Below are 24994 nucleotides of genomic sequence, written 5' to 3'. Positions count from 1 at the left end.
TTACTCTTTTTAAAGCCCTCTCTGTGTAAGACATATTTTGTCATTTGGTCACTGAGAATTTCAAAAGATCTCCTATAACTGAATAGTCATTCCCCAAAGATCTTTGATCTACTATGGGAAATGTCATTGTTCCCAAAGAAGGTAATAAAAGCAGCAAGAAAACAATAAACATTCTCTTTAGGATATCACAGAATTGACTACAGACACTCAAGTCAATTTTTAATCTACAGACACACGACAAGGTTAGCAACAGAGGAACCGATAATGCTTTACTTTTGTATAATGAGGAATGCATTTAAGATTTGAAACACAGCATGATGTGTGGTACTTGGAAAAGACTGGAGTGCAAATATGAAGTATGGAGCTTTGAAAAGATAGTTAAGGAGTAATGTCAGCATCATGGTGGCATAAATGGTTTCCTCTTTCTTTCCTCTTTGATTTACAACAAATTGAACATCCAAAACTAAAAAAAAAAAAAAAAAAAAGTATCTACCCAGCATACCAGAACACCAGCAATCATCCATCTATGCAGTCAAAGTGAGTAGATTGGACCCCAAGGAGGTTGCAGAGCAAGAAAGTGTCGGCAGAGAGAGTGATGGAGGACTGTCAGCCATCCAGCAGTGAGCCAGCATGATCTTTCTGGCAGAGGAGGTGGAGGTGAAGGTGGTAGGTGTAGTTCTGCCTGGCCACTTGGGCTGCAGCTGGAGGGACCAGTTTCTCTCTCTGAAGAGAGACCTTACTGACCAGGCGGAAGGAAAGGAAAGGAAAATAGGCAGACAAAAAGGACTGAAGGAAAGTGTCTCCTGTTGTCTGACCTAGGAAGGCAAGTGAACTGCCCATAGACCTCTGGGGACACCCCTCCCCATTTGAAGATTCCCCTACAGAGCTGTGGGCACACCCAAAGCCCCACGCGCTAAGTGCACACCTCCCCCAACTCTGCTTCCACCCTTTGCTATTTATTTTTAACTAGTGCACTCCCAACCTTAGTGGTGGGTCAGATAAGAGAAACCAAAAAGTTGTGCTATAGTGCCACCTTCTGGTAAACAAAAGGAAAGCTCTCAACTACCAACCTGTTGAATTGTTAGATGAAGTAATCAAAGAGCTGCTTAAATAAGAAAGGTGTTAACTATTTCAAATAAGAGCAGAGACACTTCTTATCAAACCCTACAAAAAGCATGCTAATATACCATGTTAATTATATTACAAAAGGATAATTTCCTAGCAACTAAAATCAACAATATAAAATATAGGAATCTAACAGATAATTTTAAGTATCTATCGTGAAAAAAATCAACAAGCTACAAGAAAACTCAGAAAGGCAATACAGCCTTCTCAGGTATAAAATTAATGAACAGAAGGAGTAGTTTAGAACAGGGAAATAAATTCTAAAACCAAACAAAAATCCTGGAGCTGAAGAACTCAGTGAGATAAAGAATGCATTAGAAAGCTTTGGAAATAGATCAGATGAAAGAGAGAATAAGCAAGCTCAAGGGTAGAAATATAGAAATGATTTAGGTGGAAGAGGAAAGAGAAGTAAGATTTTTTAAAAGTGAAGAAATGTTGCAAAAGCTATCTGACTGCATTAGAAAAGCCACATACACACAAAAAAGTCACCATGGAAACCAACAACCATAATAGTAGATAGAAACAAATGATAACTGTTCACAGATTAGGTATAGGAGTAATATACCTCAACATAATACAAACTATGTATGACAAACCCACAACTAATGGTCTACTAAATGTAGGGAAACTGGAAGTATTTTCCCAAACATCAGGAATAAGGCAAAGATGCCCACGGTTAGCATTCCTATTCAGTATAGTACCTAGAAGTCCTAGCTGGAACAAATAGGCAAGACAAATAAAAAAAAAAGCCATCCAATTCAGAAAGGAAGACGTAAAATTGTTATTTTCTGATCATATTATCCTATATAAAAAAAAACTAAAGAATCAGTAAAAAAGCTGTTGTAATTAAGCAATGTTTTTAGTCAACTGATACTATACAAAATCAACAATTGCCTTCATTTTTGATACAGTATACAAAAATCAATTACCTTCCTTTATACTAAGATGATGCTAGTGGTAAAGAATCCACCTGTCAATGCAAGAGACCCAAGAAACACACATCTGATCCCTGGGTCAGGAAGATCCCCTGGAGTAGGAATTGGCAACCCACTCCAGTATTCTTGCCTGGAAAATCCTGTGACCAGAAGAGCCTGCCAGGCTACAGTCTATGCTGTTGCAAAGAGTCAGATATGACTAAGCACACAAACACACTAATAAATAAGCATCTGAAAAACAATTAAAATCACTTAATTCATAATAGCATTGAAAACAATAAAATATTTAGGAATAATTTTAACCAAGGAAGTGAAAAACCTGTACAATGAAAACTTCAAAATTTTACTGAAATAATTTGAGGAAGATACAAACAAATGGAAAGGTATCCCATGTTCATGGACCTGAAGAAGTAATATTGTTGAAATGACCATACTACCCAAAGCCATGTACAGATCTGATGTATGTTGCTATTAAAATACCAAAGGAATTTCACAGACATAAAAGAAACAATTCTGGAATTTGTTTGGATCTAGTAAAGGTATGAGAAGACTGCAGCAACACTATATCAGAATTAGAAAACTGGAAGTATCACACTTATGAATTTCAAACTATACTAAAATAGTATTAAAAGTAGTATGGTACCGGCACAAAAATAGATACACTGAATACTGGAACAGACTAGAAAGCATATACAGTCAGCTAATATTCAACAAGGATACCAAGAATACCCAATGGGGAAAGGATAATCTCTTTAACACAAGTACTGGGAAAACTGGAGAACGACATACAGAACAATGAAACTGGACCTTTATCTCATACTGCTCATAAATTAACTCAGAGTTGATCCAAGTCTTGAACATAAGACTTGATACCATAAAACTCCTAGAAGAAAACTCGGTGAATAAGCTTATGGATATTGATCTTGGCAGTAATTTTTTGGGACCAAAGGCACAAACAACAAAAGCAAAAAAATCCACAAAGGTGCTACATAAAACTCAAAAGCTTCTGTATAGTAAAAGAAACAACAAAGTTAAAAAAAAAAAAACCTACAGAATTGGAGACAGTTTTGTGAACCATATTTCAGATAAGGGGTTAATGTTCAAAATGTATAAATTCAGCTAACTCAGTAACAACAATAACAAAAATATCAAACAATCTGACTTTTAAAATGCATAAAAGAACTAGAGATTTATCCAAAGAGAGCATCAAAATGGCTGACACATGAAGACACTCCAATGTCACTAATCATCAGGGAAATGCAAATCAAAACTATGAGATATTACTTCACATCTGTTAGAATGACTATGTTTAAGAGGACAAGAGATAATAGGTGCTGGTGAGAATGTGGTAAGAAAGGGGGAGCCCTTTTACACTGTTGATGGAAATATGAATTTGTCTAACCACTGTGGAAAACAATATTAAAGCTGCTCAAAAAATTAAAAATAGATCTACCATATAATCCAGCAATCCCACTTCTGGGTGTTTACCCAAAGGAAATAAACATAAAATTTCTATAAGATACATGCACTCCTATATTTATTGCAGCACAATTCACAATAACCAAGACACAGAAACAACCCAAATGCCCAGACTGACAAATAGATAAAAAAGATGTAGTTCATATACACAATGGAATATTATTCAGCTGTGAGAAAGATATTCTGCCATATGCAATAACATGTTGAACCTTGAGCACATTATGCTACTCAGAATAAGTCAGACACAGTAGGACAAATAGTATATAACATCACTTATATGTGGAACTTAGAAAGCTAAACTTATAAAAACACAGACAGTAAAATGGTGATTACCAGGAGAATAAAAGTGATGACATTTAAGATTCAAGCTTGTGATAAATAGTAAATGAGCTATAGAGATCTAATGCACAGTTTAATAAATATAGATAATATTGTACTGTAATTATGTGATAGTACTACATTGGCAGTCATATTACAATTTATAAAGTTATCAAAGTAACAAGCTGTATATTAAATTTATACAATGGTACACATCAAATTTATTCAATTAAAAAAGAAAAGATAGACTTGAAATCTGTAGATACCAATTATACTTTTATGAATTTTGAGCAGTATTTTAACAAAAAATTATTTAGAAGGTATTTTTTTGGGTTACTTCTATGTAGGTTATTTTTTTTAAGAAAATAGTTCCTTTTCTATATTGGTGTAATCAAAGAATTTACTCTCAATTTAAAAATTTTTTTAAATTTTTTTTCAAAATTTCACATCTTCCTCAAATACCTGTTTTGTTTTAGCTACTTCTGGAAGCTAAATACTTAAAATAACATTTTCACACTGCTTTTCCTTGATTTTTCAGTTCTTGAAATATCTATTGACAGACTAACATGACATTTAGCTTATATACATTATTTCACACACAGTTACACTTTCCCCTCAATATAATTTTAACACATTTATAAGTAAATCCTTATTCAGTATTATCATTAATATGACTATGTGAACGTTTTTTCAGGCTTCCAGGGAGGCTCAGATTGTTTGTTCAATGTGTGCCCTTTCACTGAATTACTTTTGTTCTTTTCCTCACTAAACAACCCATATATTGGTTTTCTTAAAGAAAAAAAAAATTAAGTTCTTGTTGCCTCTGCTTTCAATAATTTTTGCTTTTAATTTAGTTACAAAAGTGAAATATAAGTGGCATATATGACATACAATCATATTTTGACTTTAAGTTTTTCTTTTGGCGTTTTCCAGTATAACCACTTACCGTCAATCTTTAAAACCTGTGTAAATATTCACATTACTGACCACTGACAAGCAGTAAGTTTTGAAAATGATTAATGGAATAGAAAAACTGCAATAAACTGATTTTCTTGCCTCCTCATATAGTGATATATTTTTCTCCTTGAACTAAATTTCACACTTGTTAAATTGTCTTTGCATCTCTTTTTTTGTACTATATTTTACACTTTCATAGTTTAGAAACTTCACTTTCTCTATGTCATAATTTGTTTCTCAAAATAAAGTGTCTTAAGAAAGGGAATAATATGTCACTTCTGTTTTACTTTATTATAACAACAATAAACTCTAGTGTCTTTACATATACTTTTTGTTCATATCCTCGATATTTTTAGAATTTAATTTAGATTTATATATTTTATTAAACTATATCTCAAAAGTTACTACTGTATGGATTTCTATAAATTGGAACCACCATTGACTTAATAAAGTGCTGAATTCTGCTCTCAAGGAAAAAGCCTATTCTTTACTCAAGATTTGCTGTCCCCTCAACTTTATTCAAAAATATGGCAGACTGGATGGTCTTTGACATTTTGGTTAGCCACCTAACAATTATTTTTAAATGGATGTTTTTATTATTTTCTTTGTTTTAAGAAAAAAAACATTGAAATAGAAAAGAGTCTCTCCATTAAATACAATAATTTAATGGTATTATTCTATGATGAAAAAAAAACCCTAGAAAAAGTCAGTCCTATTTAAAGGTCAGTTAGTAAGAAATACTGCTTATCTGCTTCTTCCCACTCTGTACATCAGATTCTTAACTGTGTTAGCAAGTTGTCTTCCTAGTATCCTGCATACCTACCTGTCTAATGCTGAGAGATTCTTTTAATATAGCCTTTATAATTAGAAGCATCAATTTGTTGAATATAACTGTGCATGCTAAACCGCTTCAGTTGTGTCCAACTCTGTGTGACCCTATGGATTGTAGCCCACCAGGCTCCTCTGTCCCTGGGATTCTCCAGGTAAGAACACTGGAATGGATTACCATGCCCTCCTCCAGAGGATCTTCCCAACTCAGGGGTCAAACCTGCGTCTCTTGTCTCCTGCATTGGCAGGTGTGTTCTTTACCACTAGCACCACCTAATATAATTGAGCCCATGTGATTATTTTTAATATTCAATTTTTAATTTTAACAAATTATTTTTTAAATGTCAGTATGAATACTTTTACAAATTATTAGTTGTACATATGGTAGTTATTCTAAATCTTCTATTTCTACTTTAAAGAATATTTAAAAAATCTTATTTTAAAAATAACTGTGAAAGCATTATTCATATTTTTTGGTCACATCCAAATTTAGCTGGTTGTCCTCTGTGTGTCCCTAACTGTTTCTAAGCCCAATATGTGCTGGCATATCAGTTCTTTGTGTCAAGGAACATGTCACAATTTTCATAAAAGTATCAATCTCAGCTTCCCATTTATTCAAAGTTCACTTTAAGTATATTTTATTAATCAATAATATTTCAATAAAAGTTTATCTCCAGCCAATATATTCTGGAAAATGAGAGCTAGAATTTGCTTATTAAACTCAGAATGTCTTCTATACATTTCTGCATTACCATTCAGCATTCTTTTTATGCTTTCCCAGTTCTCTCTAGAATAGCATCAGTATGCCCTTTACAGTCCACATTTGAAGGCTCAATGATAATAGGATACTATACAGTTATTTTTGTTGGAGCTAGAGTCTTATGGATATAACCATGATTTTGGAAGAATGGAATAGTAATTTACCTATACTGGAGCTAGATCCATAACTTTATTAACATTTAGCTAAGTGCTCTGTAAATCATACTGAAAGTCAGAGTGAACTCTGTCTACAGGAATAAGCATACTCAACTTAGCTACCATAGGTTCTTTCTTCATTAGACAGTAATTGCTTAGTCTATAGTGAGGGAATATATTAGTATATGTATAAATTTTAAAGCTCTGTGTTATACCAGTGTCTGTAAAATAAAACAATCATACAAGTTGAAACCAGGTCTCTCCATTTCAACAATTGTAGTGACCAGATCAGAAAATGATATTTACTTCCACTGCATCCTCGTCCTTCATTCTCACAAGAGTAAGTACTATCAGAATACTCTTGAAGTCTTCAAGGCATCTTGGAAGAAAGGCTTTTGAAGCTTGTCAACAAGCTCGGATTATGACTGTTTTCAAATCTCTCTAGGGAGTGAAACATGCAGCCCTCAAATTGCAGCCATTAGTGTATCTCTTGGGTGTAAGGGGGACCAAGGAATTATTATCTAATAATCTTCTTTGCTGTCTGACTTTTGTATTCTGACCTGAGTAAACTGTGAAATTAGGCTAAATATGAAAGCATCCTGTGAAACCGTGCTAAGTATTTAGACTGTGAAACATATGCAAGATACTAAATCAATTTGTAACTCTTTAATATGGACCAAGAAAGTCCTAGCACCTATTCCCAAGCAACTTCTTGAATTATGAACTACATTTGTGCCACACAGCACCTATGGCCTCAATGCTAATGACAGAAACACAGCTTACTCCTACCGTTTGATTCATAATAAAAAAAAAAGTTTGTTTCTCAAAAAAGAAAAGTGACTAAAGAGAAGAAATAAATACAGTAATTTTCAGAAATTTTGTTGTTGTTGTTGTTATCTGCCTGGGAATGCAGGCTAAGTCGCTTCAGTTGTGTCCACCTCTTTGCAACCCCATGGACTGTAGCCCACCAGGCTTCTCGGTCCATAGGCTTTTCCAGACAGGAATTCTGGAGTGGGTTGTCATTTCCTTCTCTAGGGGATCTTCCCAACTCAGGGACTGAACCCGCGTCTCTTTTGTCTCGTGCGTTGGCAGGATGTTCTTTACCACTAGTGTCACCTGGGAATCCCAGAGTTAGTTAAAACAAACCTTGAATATCATGTGTTTAACAACTTAGGAAATTCATCGTACTGATGAATCAGGAAGTTCATCATACTGATGAACCTGAGATGCCATATAAGAAATAAAAAACAGACAAATTTAATGATATATTTCAAGATATAATTGGTAGCCTGTACTCAAGCCTGCCTTATCACTTGGGGATGCTTAAAAAAGCATGGTAATAAAATAAAAATAATATTTATGTTTACCACTCTCCCATATTTAATTGTTTTAAATAATAAGCCATCACTTCAAATGGAAAATTGTGCGATCAGAATACTTTGTGTAAGGGTATGATTTGTGCCACAATAAACGGAGTATGAAGAGCAATATTTTAATATGTGTACAGAAGTTTGCTTCAAATAATAAGCCATTTTCAATCAGTAGGCTTACTATGACTGTATTCTTTTTTCTTTTCTGCTATGCAAAGTTGTACAGCTTTAGTTATATCTGCTAGACTATTACATGGACCATGGACGGCAGCAGAGAGTATTTATTATGTTTTTGTTTTTCATCTTCTTCATAAGCATCCTGTGGAGCTAGGCTGAAAGCTCACTTAGAACAAACACCAAGCCTATCTTGCTCAGTGGAACAACTCCAGTCCCAGCACTGTGGCTAGTATATTTCAGGTGCTCAAAAAGGGTGAAACAGTTTGTTAAATTGATTGAATGGGCATAGAATCCATGCCAAGTCCCTAACACTCTGTCCCTAACCAGGGCTTTTTATAAAGCAGTGGATTTCAAAATGACTCACTAAACCTGCAGCATAGGCAGCAACTCGAAACTTCATAGAAATGCAAATTCTCAGACTCCTTGACAGATCTTGAAAATCAGAGACTACATGGGTGGGTCCAGCAAATTGTGTTTGAAAAGCCCTGCAGGTAATTCTAGTGTATGCTAAGGTGAGAATCACCAAGGTAAAGAAACTTCAAATACAGTCTACACAGTGACATCAAAGCTTTTCAGAATTACGAGTGTCTCAACAGTCTATTTTAGAAAGACAACCCCTATGGACAGATTGTGTATAATTTTAATTTCTCAAGAACTTTTTTTTTACTTCTTGAGAACTCATTTTAACTAGAGGAAATATTCCCTATTCATGTGTAGCAAATTGTGTATTTCGTGTAGGAAGGCTGACTTAGTTGGAGTTACTGGTACGTATCATGAGACAAGGACTTGGGTGCAGATGGTTTATTAAGAAAATGGTTCCAAAAAGCACAAGTGAGGAAATGATGAGCATGAGAGAGTAAAGAGAAAAGCCAGTCAAGAATGTGTTGCAAAAATGCCTGTTGGTGGGAATACAAGTTGGTACAGCCACCATGGAAAACAGTATGGAGGTTCCTCAGAAAACTAAAATCACCATATGATTCAGCAATCCCACTCCTGGGAATATACCTAGACAAACCTGTATTTCACCCCTATATTCACCCCTGTATTCACAGCAGCACTCTTCACTAGCCAAAACAGAAACAACCTAAATGTTGATTGACAGATGAATGAATAAAGAACGTCTGGTACAGATATACAATGGAATGCTACTTAGCCCTAAAAAAGAATGAAATAAGGCCATTTGTAGCAACATGTGTACAACTAGAGATTATCATATTAACTGAAGTAAATCAGAAAAAGACAAATAACATATGGTGTACATATATATAGAATCTAAAATAGGGCACAAATAAACCTGAGTACAAAACAGAAACAGACTCACAGACATAGAAAGCAGACTTGTGGTTGCCGGGGGTGAGCGGGGGAGGGAATATGGTGCGCTGGGAGTTTGGGCTCGTTAGATGCAAACTATTACATTTAGAGTGGATAAACAACAACGTCTTAATATATAGCCCAAGAAACTATTCACTATTCTGTGATAAACAGAATATTTTTAAAAATGTATACATGTGTATAACTGATTCACTTTGCTGCATAGCAGAGATTGATGCAACATTGTAAATCAAGTACTTCAATAAAAAAACTGAAAATGGAAAAGAACGTGCTCCAAAAATGGATTACAAATGTGGGCACATGGGGTTCAATCCTACAGTGAATCATCTTGGAAACTGTGTGTGGAATATATCTCAGGATCAGCCTATTGAAGAGAGGGGTGACAGAAGACTTTATCTAATTTCTCCCATTGCTGTCGGTTGAAGGTTGACCTGAAGTGATGCCAACATATCCCCACATCTAGGTTATGATTGTGTATAGCCAAATAAGGTGGAGAAGGTCCTCAGGTAGAGAAGATAAGACACAAACTCTTGAGATGGGTCTTGACAGTATGCTGGAAATTGTTTTCGCCTGCAGTTATGGGCAACTCACATAGGCTGAGGGCCAATGGGCAGAAGAAAGCCTCTAAATGTGGTAATTGTCACCCAGTTCATAATAATCATTTAATATCTATTATAAGACAGTTCAGGCTAGTGGCTGGGAATATACAACTAGATAAAACATCATTCTGCCTCAAGAAGATTTTAATTGTAGTAGAAGAGTAGACAAATAAAAAGATAAAATTAGATATGCTCAGTGACAGTGATAAATTTCTACATGTATAAGAAGAATTTGTGGGGGAGTAGGTGTAGTGATCATGCAAGACTTCTTAGAGTTGATGATGATAATCATGGTGGAGGGAAATGCTGAAAGACACTTAGAAAAAGCTTTGGGAATGTGTTTGTGGACAGAAAGCAGAATGAGATATAAATGAGAGGTGTAAAAAAAGAGAGAGAGAAAACAATCCTAGGCCATATTTAAGAAGACTGTGTATGCGAGTTGGTTGAAAATTCATCTGCTAGATGGAAGGAAGTCTGGCATCTGACAGGTGATAAATGGAGAGATATGGAAAGCACAAGAATGTGTAGGTAACTGATGCTATAAATTCCCTAAGGAGGAAAGAAGAATAGACCCAAAGTTCTATTGGAATGATTAGGCCTTTTTTAGGAAAAGGAATGCCTGTTTTACTGTGAAGAGAGGGGAGAAATGAAGTTAAGAGGGTGTACATTCATTTGTAAAAGAGAGAAAATAATAGTAACTACTTGTAACTACCTTCTAAGAGTTGTGATGAAAGACACTAAAATCATTGTCATTGCTTCTCATGGGTAATATAAACTCCAAAATGTTAGCTGCTGCTGCTTAATAGCTTCAGTTGTTTCCAACTCTGTGTGTCCCTATGGACTGTAGCCCGCCAGCCTCCTCTGTCCATGGAATTCTCCAGGCAAGAGTACTGGAGTAGGTTGCCATTCCCTTCTCCAGGGAATTTTTTCAACCCAGGGATCGAACCCAAGTCCTGCATTGCAGACTCTTTACCATTGAGCCACCTGGGAGGCCCCAAAATGTCAGCTAGTATTATTCAAATAAGAACTCTGCTTGATTTGTTTTGGATTTTAAAGGTGCAGAAATGCAAGGGCTTTGAAACCATGTCTATGCATTGATCTTTATTCACTATTGCTTTGAATAGGAAATAGTTGTAAAGTTGTTAGGAAATGGGCTAGGGGAATTGGTTGAAGGTTGAATGTGACTGCCGTGGGAAATGGGGAAGAGCAGAACTAACAATACGGATACACAGAAGAATTACTAGTTGGAATCAAGTGTCCAGTAAAGGTTGGAAGTCATATTTTTGCAGTGACACTAAGCCAAACAGTTGGGTAATTCATTTCTAGGAATGGTAGAGCAGTGTGTTCTAAGGCATGTAAACACCATTCAGGGTAACACTAGTTATTTAATAGAAATTGTGCAGTATAAACAGTGACAAATAAGCATATGTGTAAACAGTTTTAAAAGAAAAAAACTTTAAAAAAATTTCTCAAGACATTTAATGAAAATTTTGCAATGTATAAGATGATTTTGAATATTCTTTTATCTGTGATCATAGCCCGTGTTTCTTCGTCAGACTCTGTAATTCTCTTCTACAAATGACATTTTGTTTGAGCAGTTAGCAGTCGGTGCCTCAGTTTCAACTGACATGTTGTTACTAAACACAGTTCTAACACCATAAGGTGATTTGTCAGTGGGAAGAAGAAAATGGTTTATATTTCACGATAGTGAAACAGCACAGACGGAAGAGTCAATTGCTTGGAATTCTGGAAATGTCCATGCTGTCAAGTCCAATACCGTTGAAAACATTTTTTTACACTAAGATACAAGGTATGCTTTTAATGGCAAAAACTATGAAAAAACTTAGAAACACCAGAAAGCTTGAAGGCATTGTTTTGATTCTCTAAAAAGTTCAAGGATCATACCTTCAATGAGCTTGAATATCTTGAATATGAACAACACAGTCACTTTAGGAATATGGCCTCGGAAGTTTACATTTTTCATTTCTTTCTTTTTTCTTATGGATACTTTGTGTGTCAAAATGAATAAGACCTTTTTGAATATTTTTCCTCCGTTAAAGTCTTTTGATTCTAGAATCATCAGCATTTTATACCATTATACTATTTTAGAAAGCAGTTCATTCAGTTCAGTCGCTCAGTCGTGTCCAACTCTTTGTGACCCCATGGACTGCAGCATGCTAGGCTTCCCTGTCCATCACCAACTCCCAGAACTTGCTCAAACTCATGTCCATCGAGTTAGTGATGTCATCCAACCATCTCACCCTCTGTTGTCCCCTTCTCCTCCTGCCTTCAACCCTTCCCAGCATCAGCGTCTTTTCCAATGAGTCAGTTCTTCACATCAGGTGGCCAAAGTATTGGAGTTTCAGCTTCAGCCTCAGTCCTTCCAATGAATATTCAGGACTGATTTCCTTCAGGATGGACTGGTTGGATCTCCTTGCAGTCCAAGGGACTCTCAAGAGTCTTCTCCAACACACAGTTCAAAAGCATCAATTCTTCGGCACTCAGCTTTCTTTATAGTCCAACTCTCGCATCCATACATTACTACTGGTAAACCATAGCCGTGACTAGATGGACCTTTGACAGCAAAGTAACATTTCTGCTTTTTAATATGCTGTCTAGATTGGTCATAGCTTTTCTTCCAAGGAGTAAGCATCTTTTAATTTCATGGCAGTGAAAGACTTTATTTTGGGGGGCTCCAAAATCACTGCAGATGGTGACTGAAGCCATGCAACTAGAAATCAGAGTCCCTGTGAAATACTGAAAGAGCCCAGAGATAGCAGAAATACCAAACTAAGGATATCTTTTAAGAAGTAACAGTCAGCTTCCATAGTGGCTTTCATCAATGATGTGCTACTGAAAACCCAGAATATGACCAAGTTATGCAAGAGCAATAAAAAGCTAATAAACTGCAGAAACGAGACTCTAACACCTTATTGCCACAATACCCAAGAATCATTGTCCATTTTCTCTTCTAGAAGTTCTTGTCACTTTGGCCTGTGATGAAAAACAATCAGACTATGTACACACACATACACACACACACACACATATACAGGTATATCCCTGGAGTAGGAAATTGCAACCCACTCCAATATTCTTGCCTGGAAAATCCCATGGGCAGAGGAGCCTGGCGGGCTACAGTCCATGGGGTCACAAAGAGGCAGACACAACTGAGTACATGCACAAATACATACACACACACACATACACACATATTATCAGTTAATCAGTATAGCAAGTTGCTCACATTCTGAAGAGAATATGGAATATGGGAAGTAAGACACAATAAAAGAAAAGCAAATTTTCGTATACCACTTTAAGACAAATCACCATGGTGTAGAGTTGTGTAATCATCTGCATTTCTCAAGTTCTACTATGGACCACTCTCTCTTTCTCAAAAGTGACTATTAGATTCAATAATAAGTTCAACAGAGTTCAAATCTATAAAACTCCAGTGTATACCATACAGCATTCTGAAATATTCTGTTTAACTTAACTTTGACGAAAGCATTAGTTTCTGAAACCTGGAGAAAGAAGGCTATGAAAATATTACATCAAAAGGATATTTACTAGTTACTGACTCTGGCTTCCACCCCTGGCTTTATGATTTGGTTGATTTACTTCAATTTCTTCATATGTAAGATGGACATAATTGTAATGCTCAGATCATAAGGATATTGTGAGCATTGCCTAAATTATAAAATCACTAAGTACCTGGCAAATAGTAAGCACTCGAGTGTTAGCTTTTATTATTATTATTATTATTGATATGCTATAAATGGCATTCAATAAACATTACACTAACCTATTTAATCCTCACTATACACCTGTAAAAATACTGTATTTCAGATAATCAGGAAACTGAGACTCAGGATAAGTAACATGTCTGACTGTCAGTAAAAAGACCAAGCATTTCAACTCATACCTAATTATTTAAATTTTGTGTTCTTTTTCTAATACCACATAGTCTCCAAATTCTGAGGTATTTGACTTTTGACATTTGAAATATGGTATCCCTATACTTCATTGCCATGAAAATAGCAAAGGTCTCTGCAGTAGATAAAATATGAATTGAGTCAGTTTCTGATTATTTAATTTTCTGAAACTCAATTTTCATCTAATGACTTCCTTTCATTACAAGTTTATCAAATGGTTTAGTCCTGGGTCAAGTAGGGACCCACAGATGTACACACATGAGTTAAGGCTATATAATGTTCTTTTATTCACAAACAGTATGTCGTGAAAATCTGGCTTGTGCCTGGCAAAAGTTTTCTTGAAACCCTATGATCTGTCAGTGATTATTCTAAAGGTACAGACCGGTGATGAAAATGAAATTCTCTCTTCTTGGAAGCTTATATTTTGATGCACAGAAAGAGACAGGAAATAAGTGTGTGTGTGTGAGTGTGTGTGTGTGTGTCTTATGGGGGATCGTGCATGGGGGCGGTTATCATGGAAGGCATGCCTGCTGGACTGACATTAAGACAGAAAGCTAGATGAAGGGAAGGAGCGACCACGGGCAAGTCTTCAGTGAAAGAACAACCCAGGAGGCCAAGCAAGGGCAAAGATTGGCTCTGCCAAGGACCAGCAAGAAAGGCAGCTGAGCGGAAGCACGGGGTGTGAGGAGGGGCTAACACACAAGCTGCCCTCACAGCCGGTTATGTAACCACACACTGCTTAATTAAGGCTGGAGGAAGGGCAGGTTAGAGAGTGCAGGGGGGGCAACGATACTGCCTGAGGTTAGGGAGGTAGGAGCGGGAAAGGGTTTGACATTTGTGTCAGTCTTTGAATTTTGAGAAATGCTTTGTCAGGAAGAGAGGATAGAGAAGAGATCAAAAGGAATAGAGCAAAGGCATGAAAGTTCACAGTTGTGAAGGGCCTGTATGTTGCCTTTTGATGTGATCAGTAGATTTCTCTGTAAGATTTTTTTTTTCTTTATTTGCTTCAAGATACCAAGAAAGCCTTATTTCATAAAGCTCAGCAATTAAGTGCAAATGTGTGCCCACATCATCATTTTAAGCTTCTGATCAAAATCCAGGTAAAAACTTATATTTATTTTTTTTAGCCAGTTATACTTAAGAATTAATATACTCTGCCAAGGGTCATTTAACTTTTAAAAATAAATAAAATAAAATAAATATTTTTAATGTAATTCATTTCTTGTGCTAAAAGTTAACATATTAGAATATGATTTTTAAAAAAAAGGGACAAGGCAAAGGATGAGTGATTTTTCAGCAAACACTTGCTTTTCCTAGTTGTTTTGGAATGATGTGTGTTTTATCACTATGGCTGACATCTGAAAAAAACACCAATGCAAGCAGAAACAAAACCAGTAGCATGGTGGTCCCCTTCACTGGAAATAATTGTCAGCTATTTATTTATCTCCTCATCAGGCAAGGTGTTAAAATCATGAATTCACTTTTACTCACTGCTAGTAATATAGGACACAGGAAAGTGGTCAGTGCCATATGAGGAACACAGATTCCCTAGTTTCTTTCTTTAGCACCCATCTTTCCACATTAAGAAGCACAGCAGGTAGCATAATGTTGGCCAAATCTCAGTGGTGGCATATTTCCATCTCCCAGGGGATGTGGGAAGACCCAACTGCACAGCAGTAACAATAATTCTAGCATATCCGTTTATGAAATAACTTTGGCAGTAATGACAAGAGGATTTGGATGACAGTGTATTTGTGGTCTTCCAGCTGGAAGATCAGAGCAGAGATTCTAAAGCAAAAGGCATAGAGTGGGATGGCAGATAGTGGCTGCTTGGATAAGAACACAAGAGAGTTGGGGATCCATGCTGAGCTCCAGGGGAAATGCAAACAAGGCAGTCTTTTCAGAATATTCTCTTGCTGCCCACTATCAGTGCAAGAGATTACTAATGCCATCTGCTGGACTTACTTGGGATTTACAAATGGAATCCACAGAATGATACCCCAGTGTCTTTTTACATAGTGGCTTCAGTTCTTCTGATTTCGGTATTGACCATCTGGTGATGTCCATGTATAGAGTCGTTTCTTGTGTTGTTGGAAGAGGGTGTTTGCTATGACCAGTGCATTTTCTTGGCAAAACTCTGTTAGCCTTTGCCCTGCTTCATTTTGTACTCCAAGGCCAAATTTGCCCATTACTCCAGGTATTTCTTGACTTCCTACTTTTGCATTCCAGACCCCTATAATGAAATAGACATCTTTTTGGGGTGTTCTAGAAGGTCTTGTAGGTATTCATAAAACCATTCAACTTCAGCTTCTTCAGCATTATTGGTCAGGGCATAGACTTGGATTATGGTGATATTGAATGGTTTGCCTTGGAAACAAACAGAGATCATTCTGTCATTTTTGAGATTGCATCCAAGAACTGCATTTTGGACTCTTCTGTTGACTATGATGGCTACTCCATTTCTTCTAAGGGATTCTTGCCCACAGTAGTTGATATAATGGTCATCTGAGTTAAATTCACCCATCCCAGTGCATTTTAGTTTGCTGATTCCTAAAATGCCGATGTTCACTCTTGCCATCTCCTGTTTGACCACTTCCAATTTGTCTTAATTGATGGACTTAACATTCTAGGCTCCTATGCAGTATTGCTTTATACACCATTGGACTTTACTTCCATCACCAGTCACATCCACGACTGGGTGGTGTTTTTGCTTTGGCTCTGTCTCTTCATTCTTTCTGGAGTATTTCTCCACTGATCTCCAGTAGCATACCGGGCACCTAACGACCTGGGGAGTTCATCCTTCTACATAAACTCCACACTTAAACTCTACACATGGACATCACTAGATGGTCAATACCGAAATCAAATTGATTATATTCTTTGCAGCCAAAGATGGAAAAGCTCTATACAGTCAGCAAAAACAAGACTAGAAACTGACTGTGTCTCAGATCGTGAACTCCTTATTGCCAAATTCAGACTTAAATTGAAGAAAGTAGGGAAAACCAGTAGACCATTTAGGTATTAACTAAATCAAATTCCTTATGATTATACAGTGAAAGTGACAAATAGATTCATGGAATTAGAAGTGATAGACAGAGTGCCTGAACAACTATGGACAGAGGTTTGTGACATTGTACGGGAAACAATGATCAAATGGTTGACTGATGAGGACTTACAAACAGCTATGAAGTGAAGAGAAACGAAAGGCAAAGAAGAAAAGGAAAGATATACACATTTGAATGCAGAGTTCCAAAGAATAGCAAGGAGAGATAAGAAAATCTTCCTGAGTGATCAATGCAAGAAATAGAGGAAAACAATAGAATGGGAAAGACTAGAGATCTCTTCAAGAAAATTAGAGATACCAAGGGAATATTTCATGCAAAGATGGGCACAATAAAGGACAGAAATGGTATGGACCTAACAGAAGCAGAAGATATTAAGAAGAAGTGGCAAGAATACACCGAAGAGCTATACAAAAAAGATCTTCATGACCCAGATAATCATGATGGTGTGAACACTCACCTAGAGCCAGACATCCTGGAATGTGAAGTCAAGTGAATGTTAGGAAGCATCACTATGAACAAAACTAGTAGAGATGATGGAATTCCAGTTGAGCTGTTTCAAATCCTGAAAGATGATGCTGTGAAAGTGCTGCACTCACTATGCCAGCAAACTTGGAAAACTTAGCACTGGCCACAGGACTATAAAAGGTCAGTTTTCATCCCAACCCCAAAGAAAGGCAATGCCAAAGAATGATCAAACTACCACAGAATTGCACTCTTCTCATATGCTAGCAAAGGAATGCTCAAAATTCTCCCACCAATCTTCAACAGTATGTGAACTGCTGGATTTAGAAAAGACAGAGGAACCAGAGATCAAATCGCCAACATCTGCTGGATCATTGAAAAGTAAGAGTTCCAGAAAAACATCTACTTCTGCTTTATTGACTATGCCAAAACCTTTGACTGCGTGGATCACAACAAACTGTGGAAAATTCTTAAAGAGATGGGAATACCAGACCACCTGGCCTGCCTCCTGAGAAATCTGTATGCAGGTCAAGAAGCAACAGTTAGAACTGAACACAGAACAACAGACTGGTTCCATGGGAAAGGAATACGTCCAGAGTATGTATATGTCACCTTGCTTATTTAACGTATATTCAAAGTTCATCATGAGAAATGCTGGACTGGTTGAAGCACAAGCTGAAATCAAGATTTCTGGGAGAAATATCAATAACCTCAGATATGCTAAGAAAATTAAGAAAACTTAGTTTTCTTAACCTTAGAAAAACTAAGAAAAAACTTAGGAAAACCTTAGGAAAACTAAGAAAACCTTAGAAAAACTAACCTTAGAAAATGTAACCTCAGAAAACTAAGACCACGGCAATTTGATCTCCGGTTCCTCTGCCTTTTCTAAATCCAGTGGTTCGCATACTGTTGAAGACTGACCTGGAGAATTTTGAGCATTCCTTTGCTAGCGTATCAGATAGGTGTCATAAGGATGACACCACCCTTATGGCAGAAAGCAGAGAACTAAAGAGCTGCTTGATGAAAGTGAAAGAGGAGAGTGAAGAAGTTGACTTATAACTCAACATTCAGAAAACTAAGATCATGGCATCTGGTCCCATCACTTCATGACAAATAGATGGGGAAACAGTGGAAATAGTGACAGACTCTTTTGGGAGGCTCCAAAATCACTGCAGATGGTGACTGCAGCCAGGAAATTAAAAGCCGCTTGCTTCTTGGAAAAAAAGTTATGACTAACCTAGACAGCTTATTAAAAAGCAGAGACATTATTTGGCAATAAAGGTCTGTCTAGAGAGAGCTGTGTTTTTTCCAATAGTCATGTATGGAAGTGAGAGTTGGGCTATAAAGAAAGCTGAGTGCCCAAGAATTGATGCTTTGAACTGTGGTGTTGGAGAAGACTCTGAGAGTCCCTTGGACTGCAAGGAGATCCAACCAGTCCATCCTAAAGGAAATCAGTCCTGAATATTCATTGGAAAGACTGATGCTAAAGCTGAAACTCCAATACTTTGGCCACCTGATGTGAAGAACTGACTCATTTGAAAAGACCCTGATGCTGGGAAAGATTGAAGGCAGGAGAAGGGGCTGACTGAAGATGAGGTGGTTGTATGGCATTGCTGACTCAATGGACATGAGTTTAAGTAAAGTCTGGGAGTTGGTAATGGACAGGGAGACCGGGTGTGGTGAAGTCCATGGGGTTGCAAAGAATTTGACATGACTGAGGGACTGAACTGAACTGAACTCACTTCTAGTGAGAAGAAGACCAAATAAGCTAAAAGCAAAAACAAAGCAAAGTCATGTGCATATTTAGTGTACCTGAAGTCTGGAGTTTTGTATTATGACTCTGTAGTTCAGAAAATTATAGTATTTAATTGTATTGTGTTTTATAGCAGAACTCTATTGTGTTAATAGTACAATTGACCCATATATGACACTCAGGCAGTTGGATATTGAGTTTGTACTGTAAATCCATGAATTCCTTGCTAATAATCTATTATGTACTATAAATTTTATACTTGGTATATACCTTTCTATATTTTATTGGAAAAGAAATAATTATTTGATTTGGTTTTATCTTATTTTAACTAGAAATAGATAAAAAAGTTTAAAAGATTTAATATAAAATGAAAAGGAGAACAAGTATTACTATTTTGTTAGAACTATTACATATGCATTTGGGTTTTACATAAAATATGTTGATTCAACTTTTTGTATAAGTTTTTATTTGGTGAAAAAAATTTCCTTTATTAGTTGGAAAACTCTATCTAGGATTATTATAAGGCCATGCTTTTGGAATTATGAATTTTCTCATGGTGCTTCAGTACAAATTTAGAACTCTTAGATATGTGTGACTAAATTAACATAGGTTCCAGTCTACACATCTCCCCAAAAGTACTAATACCATGAGATTTGTAGTGGGGAAAAATGGTTTCCATGATCAAAATCTTTTGGAATATGCTAAATTCCAAGTACCTTGGAGATCTGTAAAGCACATTTATTAAAATATGAGGTGATGGTATTCACTGAGAGTTTAATATGTGCTATTATTGCATTTAAGCTTTGTCATGACTCTCCTGGTGGTAGTTTAGTTGTGGGTCCTGTCATTAACCCTAATAACAAAGAAGGAAACTGAGGCCCCAGAACTGGTCATATGTTCAAAGTCACACTATAAGATAATGGAGAAAACTCTCTGACTTCAGAGCTCATGCTCTTAAGTCTGAAGCCATATGCTCAAAATAATAATGTATGAAACAATATTGCGCATTAATATGACTTTTATGTTAGTTATATTTCAGTATTGATATTAACCTATTAAAAGCTTTGAGGATTAATGCAGTAATGCATCTCTTTAACATGGCTTAACTCAGCATTTCTAAATCAGGTTTGGCTACAGAAGGCTTACAAATTATAGTGAAAATAGTGTCCCACAGAATACAGTTTGAGAAGTGCAGATATAAGCTATAGTTTTGCAGTAGATGAGGAGCCAGGATGGGAGTTACTTTTCAGTGTTTCTCTGGCCACTTGCTCCAAATAACTGCGAGTGCCTTTCCCAAGGCAGACTGTCACTCAAGAATTCCACTTGACAATTTGGAATGGGCAGTAGGAGCAAGCAAACACTTGCTGCTGCAGATGCCCAGAGCATGGGAACCCTTCGCACAAATGTGGATCACGTAGCATATCCTGCACAGGGAGTGAGCTTAATTAAGTTAAGCTAAAGGGTTGAGTGAAAAACAGCATGCTGCTGTTATTGTTGCGTCAATTAAATTGTCCTCTGTGCTCATAGGAACTGTTCCACATTTATTACCAGTGAGATACACGCTCCGGCAGTTTCTTTGCTTCGGATTGTCTTATATTTAGCACATCTGAAGATTTGAGAACGGATGATGGAAGACATGGTGATAAATTGTCGGGCTTTTCCAAAGATTCAGAAGTTCTAAAGTTCCTGCCAGTGACAGATGGTCTGTCCTTACTCATCGCTTGTCTTTCTGACAGGACTTGATTTTTTTCCCCCTTTTTTGTTCAATTTTCTTAAAGTAAGCTAAGCTGCTTGGGAAGTAGGATAGTCTCATTTGTTATAACTGTGTTACTCTATGTTGGTGTGGAAGCAACTCTATATGAATATGAACCTGGCTCCCTCTATGTTATTAATGTATACATATGAAGTGATAAGCGAGAAGCATGGGACAAGAGGGGAGAGAAACAGATGACTGAGAAAAACCCCTGCTTCCTTTATTCCTGTTATATTGTAACCAAACCTACTAGTTAAACCATTGGTTAATCTTTTCTTACTGCCAGTGTCTTTTGATAGCCCAAGCATCACGTGATCTTTTGGGCAGTGCTTATTATTATATGGTAATACAGTATACATTATTTTTAGGACCTTTATTATTTCTTAACAATCAACAAAAGTTGAAATTTGGGATTAAATAGTATAGTTAGGTTGACATAGCTTGCTAAACATTTATACAAGTCCACAGAATGAAACCAAACAACTATAACAGTGATGAATTTAGGTATAAAATAGGTTCCCACTAGAAAAATAAAAGGGAAAAAATATTTCAATCAAATTGTTTAATCCATTTCATTGGCTTCAAATATGTTTACTGCTGAAATAGGAAATGTGCTACTTAAGTAAGGAAGATAAGAAAAAGAAACAATTTCTCTCTTCAGAGTTCCAGTATGTTGTTTAGTTGCTCAGTTGTGTCCGACTCTTTTTGCAGCATCATGATCCTAAGACCAGCCAGGTTCCTCTGTCCATGGGATTTTCCAGGCAAACATATAATGCAGTCAGTTGCCATTTCCTACTCCAGGGGATCTTCCTGACCCAGGGATCAAACCTGTGTCTCCTGCAAGTCTCCTGCCTTACAGACAGACTCTTCAACCACTAAGCCACTGGGAAAGCCCCTAATATAAGTGTAAATAAATATGAAGACTTAAAATATTCTAGAATGTCTTACAAATCTTCTTAATCCTTTGTCCAGATGTATTACTAATTCAGTCCTTCAAGCTGGTAATGCAGTTAGTTTGATACATTACTTAGGCTAAAATATATTAAATGGAAAGTGATTAATATTAATAGAAAGTTAAATTATCGATAGATATATTGATTTAGTATTTATAATAGTTGTTTGATATTTGTTATCTACAAAAATAACTGAGAATTTCTTTTTACGTAAATATGTCTTTCCTAAGAGTGTTCACCTTAGCTCCATTTGATTGGGAAAAACATAAACAACATTATTATCTCTCCTTTTTACCTTTTCTTTTAACTCTACTGTAAAATTTATTTCTCTGGAGATATATGAATATATACATATATTACACACTAGTATAGATATAATAGTAGGTCATACATAGAAGTCAACATAATATATAAAATACACTTAATATAAATAGATGTATATCTTTTTACAACACTTTTTTTGTATAACACTTTTTATTGCTAATAAATTACTGGTGATAGTTTATCTAAGATGATTAAAATAAAGTAATTATTAAATTAGAATAATGAATGCCATTACTGGTATAAAATGACTTTTTAAGCTAAAATGGAAAACTGCCATTGGTCATAGTTTCTGCATTATTTCACCTAAAGTTGAACATGTATGTATTTTGAAAGCAATAATAATGGTATAGCTTAAAAATAGATCACATGTCCTCGCTTCTATGATAAGATATTATCAAGGCATCTTAGTAAGGTCATAGGAATCTATGTGATGATATATATGGAAATAGTATAAAATTTATACCAAAATTTTAAAAATATTCTGCAGATAATTATATACTTGAGAAAGGATTGACTCACATAAATGTATTTCCAATTGTGTTTCTCATGATTCAATGAATCTTTCAGTAGGCATTTCTCAGTAGGACAAAGACTAGCCCCCAGAAATAATTTATGTGTTGCGTATGCGTTAGTTGCTCAGTTGTGTCCGACTCCCTGCAACCCCATGGACTGTAGCCTGCCAGGCTTTTCTGTCCATGGGATTCTCCAGGCAAGAATACTGGAGTGGATTGCCATTTTCTTCTCCAAAAGTAATTCATACTTTATAACAATTCCTTGCTGGTTATTAGAAAGCATCTTCATTTAAAACCTGATCTTTTGGTGATCCTGCTGAAAATGACACAGCAATCTCTTATAAAACAATCTAATCTAACATTTATCTATATGTTCCATGGCATGGATCGTAAGAACATGTCTTAGGATGTTCACAGTGAAGTTGGATAGAATGGAAATGGATTGCAATAGGGTTTTGCAATGCATTTTTGGCCTAAGCCAAGGATAATTTAGAATCAATTTATTCAAAGCTATTCAATCAATATTGCTACCTATACATAGTTTACTTTTCCTTTTACATAAGTTTTCTTTCTGCTCATATTGTTAGCAAAACTACTGAAATTAACCAACTATAACTTGTGCTAATATAATGTCCATCACTTTTAGTCTTTTCATTCAGGTAATTTTACAGTTGGATCTCCTCAATACACATAACCAAAACTTTTTAGAACATGGACATTTTACTTTGTCAAGACAATGACAAAACATATGCACAAGGAACTAACAGATAAGAATGTTAAATTCAAGCCAGATTATAGAGGGATATGTACTTAGATATTTATTAGGTAGATGATACAAGGTCATCAAAGCTTTATTTGGACTAGGAAATTCAATACAAATTCTACTCAGTTAAATCACAAAAACAGTATTATTTGTCTTTTTTCATTTGAAGGTTTTGTTTTTCTAGGCTTTTAATTAACTTTATTTTCAAACTTAGAGAGTCTACACTGCACTTACAAGATGAACACAAATGCTTCTACCATGTTTTACTGTAATGGTTTTCTGTTTTCAATTGACTAAAGAAGACCTTTCCAACATGTGATGTATTTTTGTCATTTGTCAAGTATATCTCTTTAGTTTGGTTTGTTTTTCACAATTAATGCTGACTGATAGCTGGTTTCTTTTCTATTCCAGGTTGTGGAGACTAATTTGGTTGCTTTTGACTGTCACTGGATCATTATAAATGAGGTAAATCTAACTGAACCTTACTGTCAACTCTTGAGTCCTATTTTCATGTGTATAGTCACAGCCACAGCCTTGAATTTCTAACAGGAAACAGAACACAGAGTAAACTTTCAGCTCACTGAAAGGATGCTGTTAAATAAAATAGAATAAGGAGTTTTTGCAAATTATAAAGGGCTTTGTTTGAATAAAATAGAGACCGTCTTCCCCACTGAGTATCTTTTAGCCTTTTCCATTGGCACACACTGCCTACATCAGAGATCATTTTTATAAAAAGTACAGTTCTTCTTTGTAAGCAAAGTGAATTCCTCCCAGTGGAGGGCCTGTGTTCCATTTATATTTTACTGTTGTTTCTAGAACTTTTATATCCCACCCCCTTACAAGTGGATTAAATAGTTCCTTACATGAATATGAATAAATAAGAGCAGATTGTTTTGCTTTTCATAAAGAAACACAACTGTTTTAAAATCCACCAACTTGTCAAATTTCTCGTGAAAGATTTCTTTTTTTTTTTTTGCAAAAACAATGCATAACATTAAAAATACAGTATTACAACACGAGAGCCCTGTGAGATAAGTTGTTCCATTAGCACCTGCCAGTCAAGAGTTAGAAAGGAAAATGAGTAGATCATTCAGGGACAAATAATGAGATAAAGATCTAGTATTCAGTGTATCTATTACGTATGGAAAAAATAATGTGTTGTTTATCAAGTGATACTAATGTTGAATTATAGAATAATACATTTTATCTCAGGAGCAAAGTAGCATTTTTGGCAAGAATTCTAGTCTTGAATTCAGCAAGATAGGCTCAATCCTGACTTTGAAATTGGTTCATAGCTGTGTTACTATCAATATATAATAAAATATCCTGTGCCTCAGGAGTTATTTGTTAGTTTGTACCATATGTATAACAACATTTACTTTACCAGCTCTTAATGAAAATTAAGTGAAATATTATTGAATGTTCTTAACATGGTGCAT

The 24994-nt window shown here is 35.8% G+C and overlaps 1 protein-coding gene across 2 annotated transcripts in view; it reads left to right on the top strand.

Annotated features, from left to right (window-relative positions):
• The window catches only part of GRID2 (glutamate ionotropic receptor delta type subunit 2), a 1554957-nt gene that overhangs the window by 905225 nt on the left and 624738 nt on the right, over positions 1 to 24994 (top strand). For both annotated transcript variants that reach the window (XM_043871276.1, XM_043871274.1), the window contains exon 5: positions 23967 to 24020. In XM_043871276.1, coding sequence (XP_043727211.1) covers positions 23967 to 24020 — 54 coding nt within the window. The remainder of the gene's footprint in view (positions 1 to 23966; positions 24021 to 24994) is intronic.

This window comes from Cervus elaphus, chromosome 17 (genome assembly GCF_910594005.1).
Source record: "Cervus elaphus chromosome 17, mCerEla1.1, whole genome shotgun sequence".
Taxonomy (NCBI): domain Eukaryota; kingdom Metazoa; phylum Chordata; class Mammalia; order Artiodactyla; family Cervidae; genus Cervus; species Cervus elaphus.
This window is presented reverse-complemented; position numbering and strand designations above follow the sequence as displayed.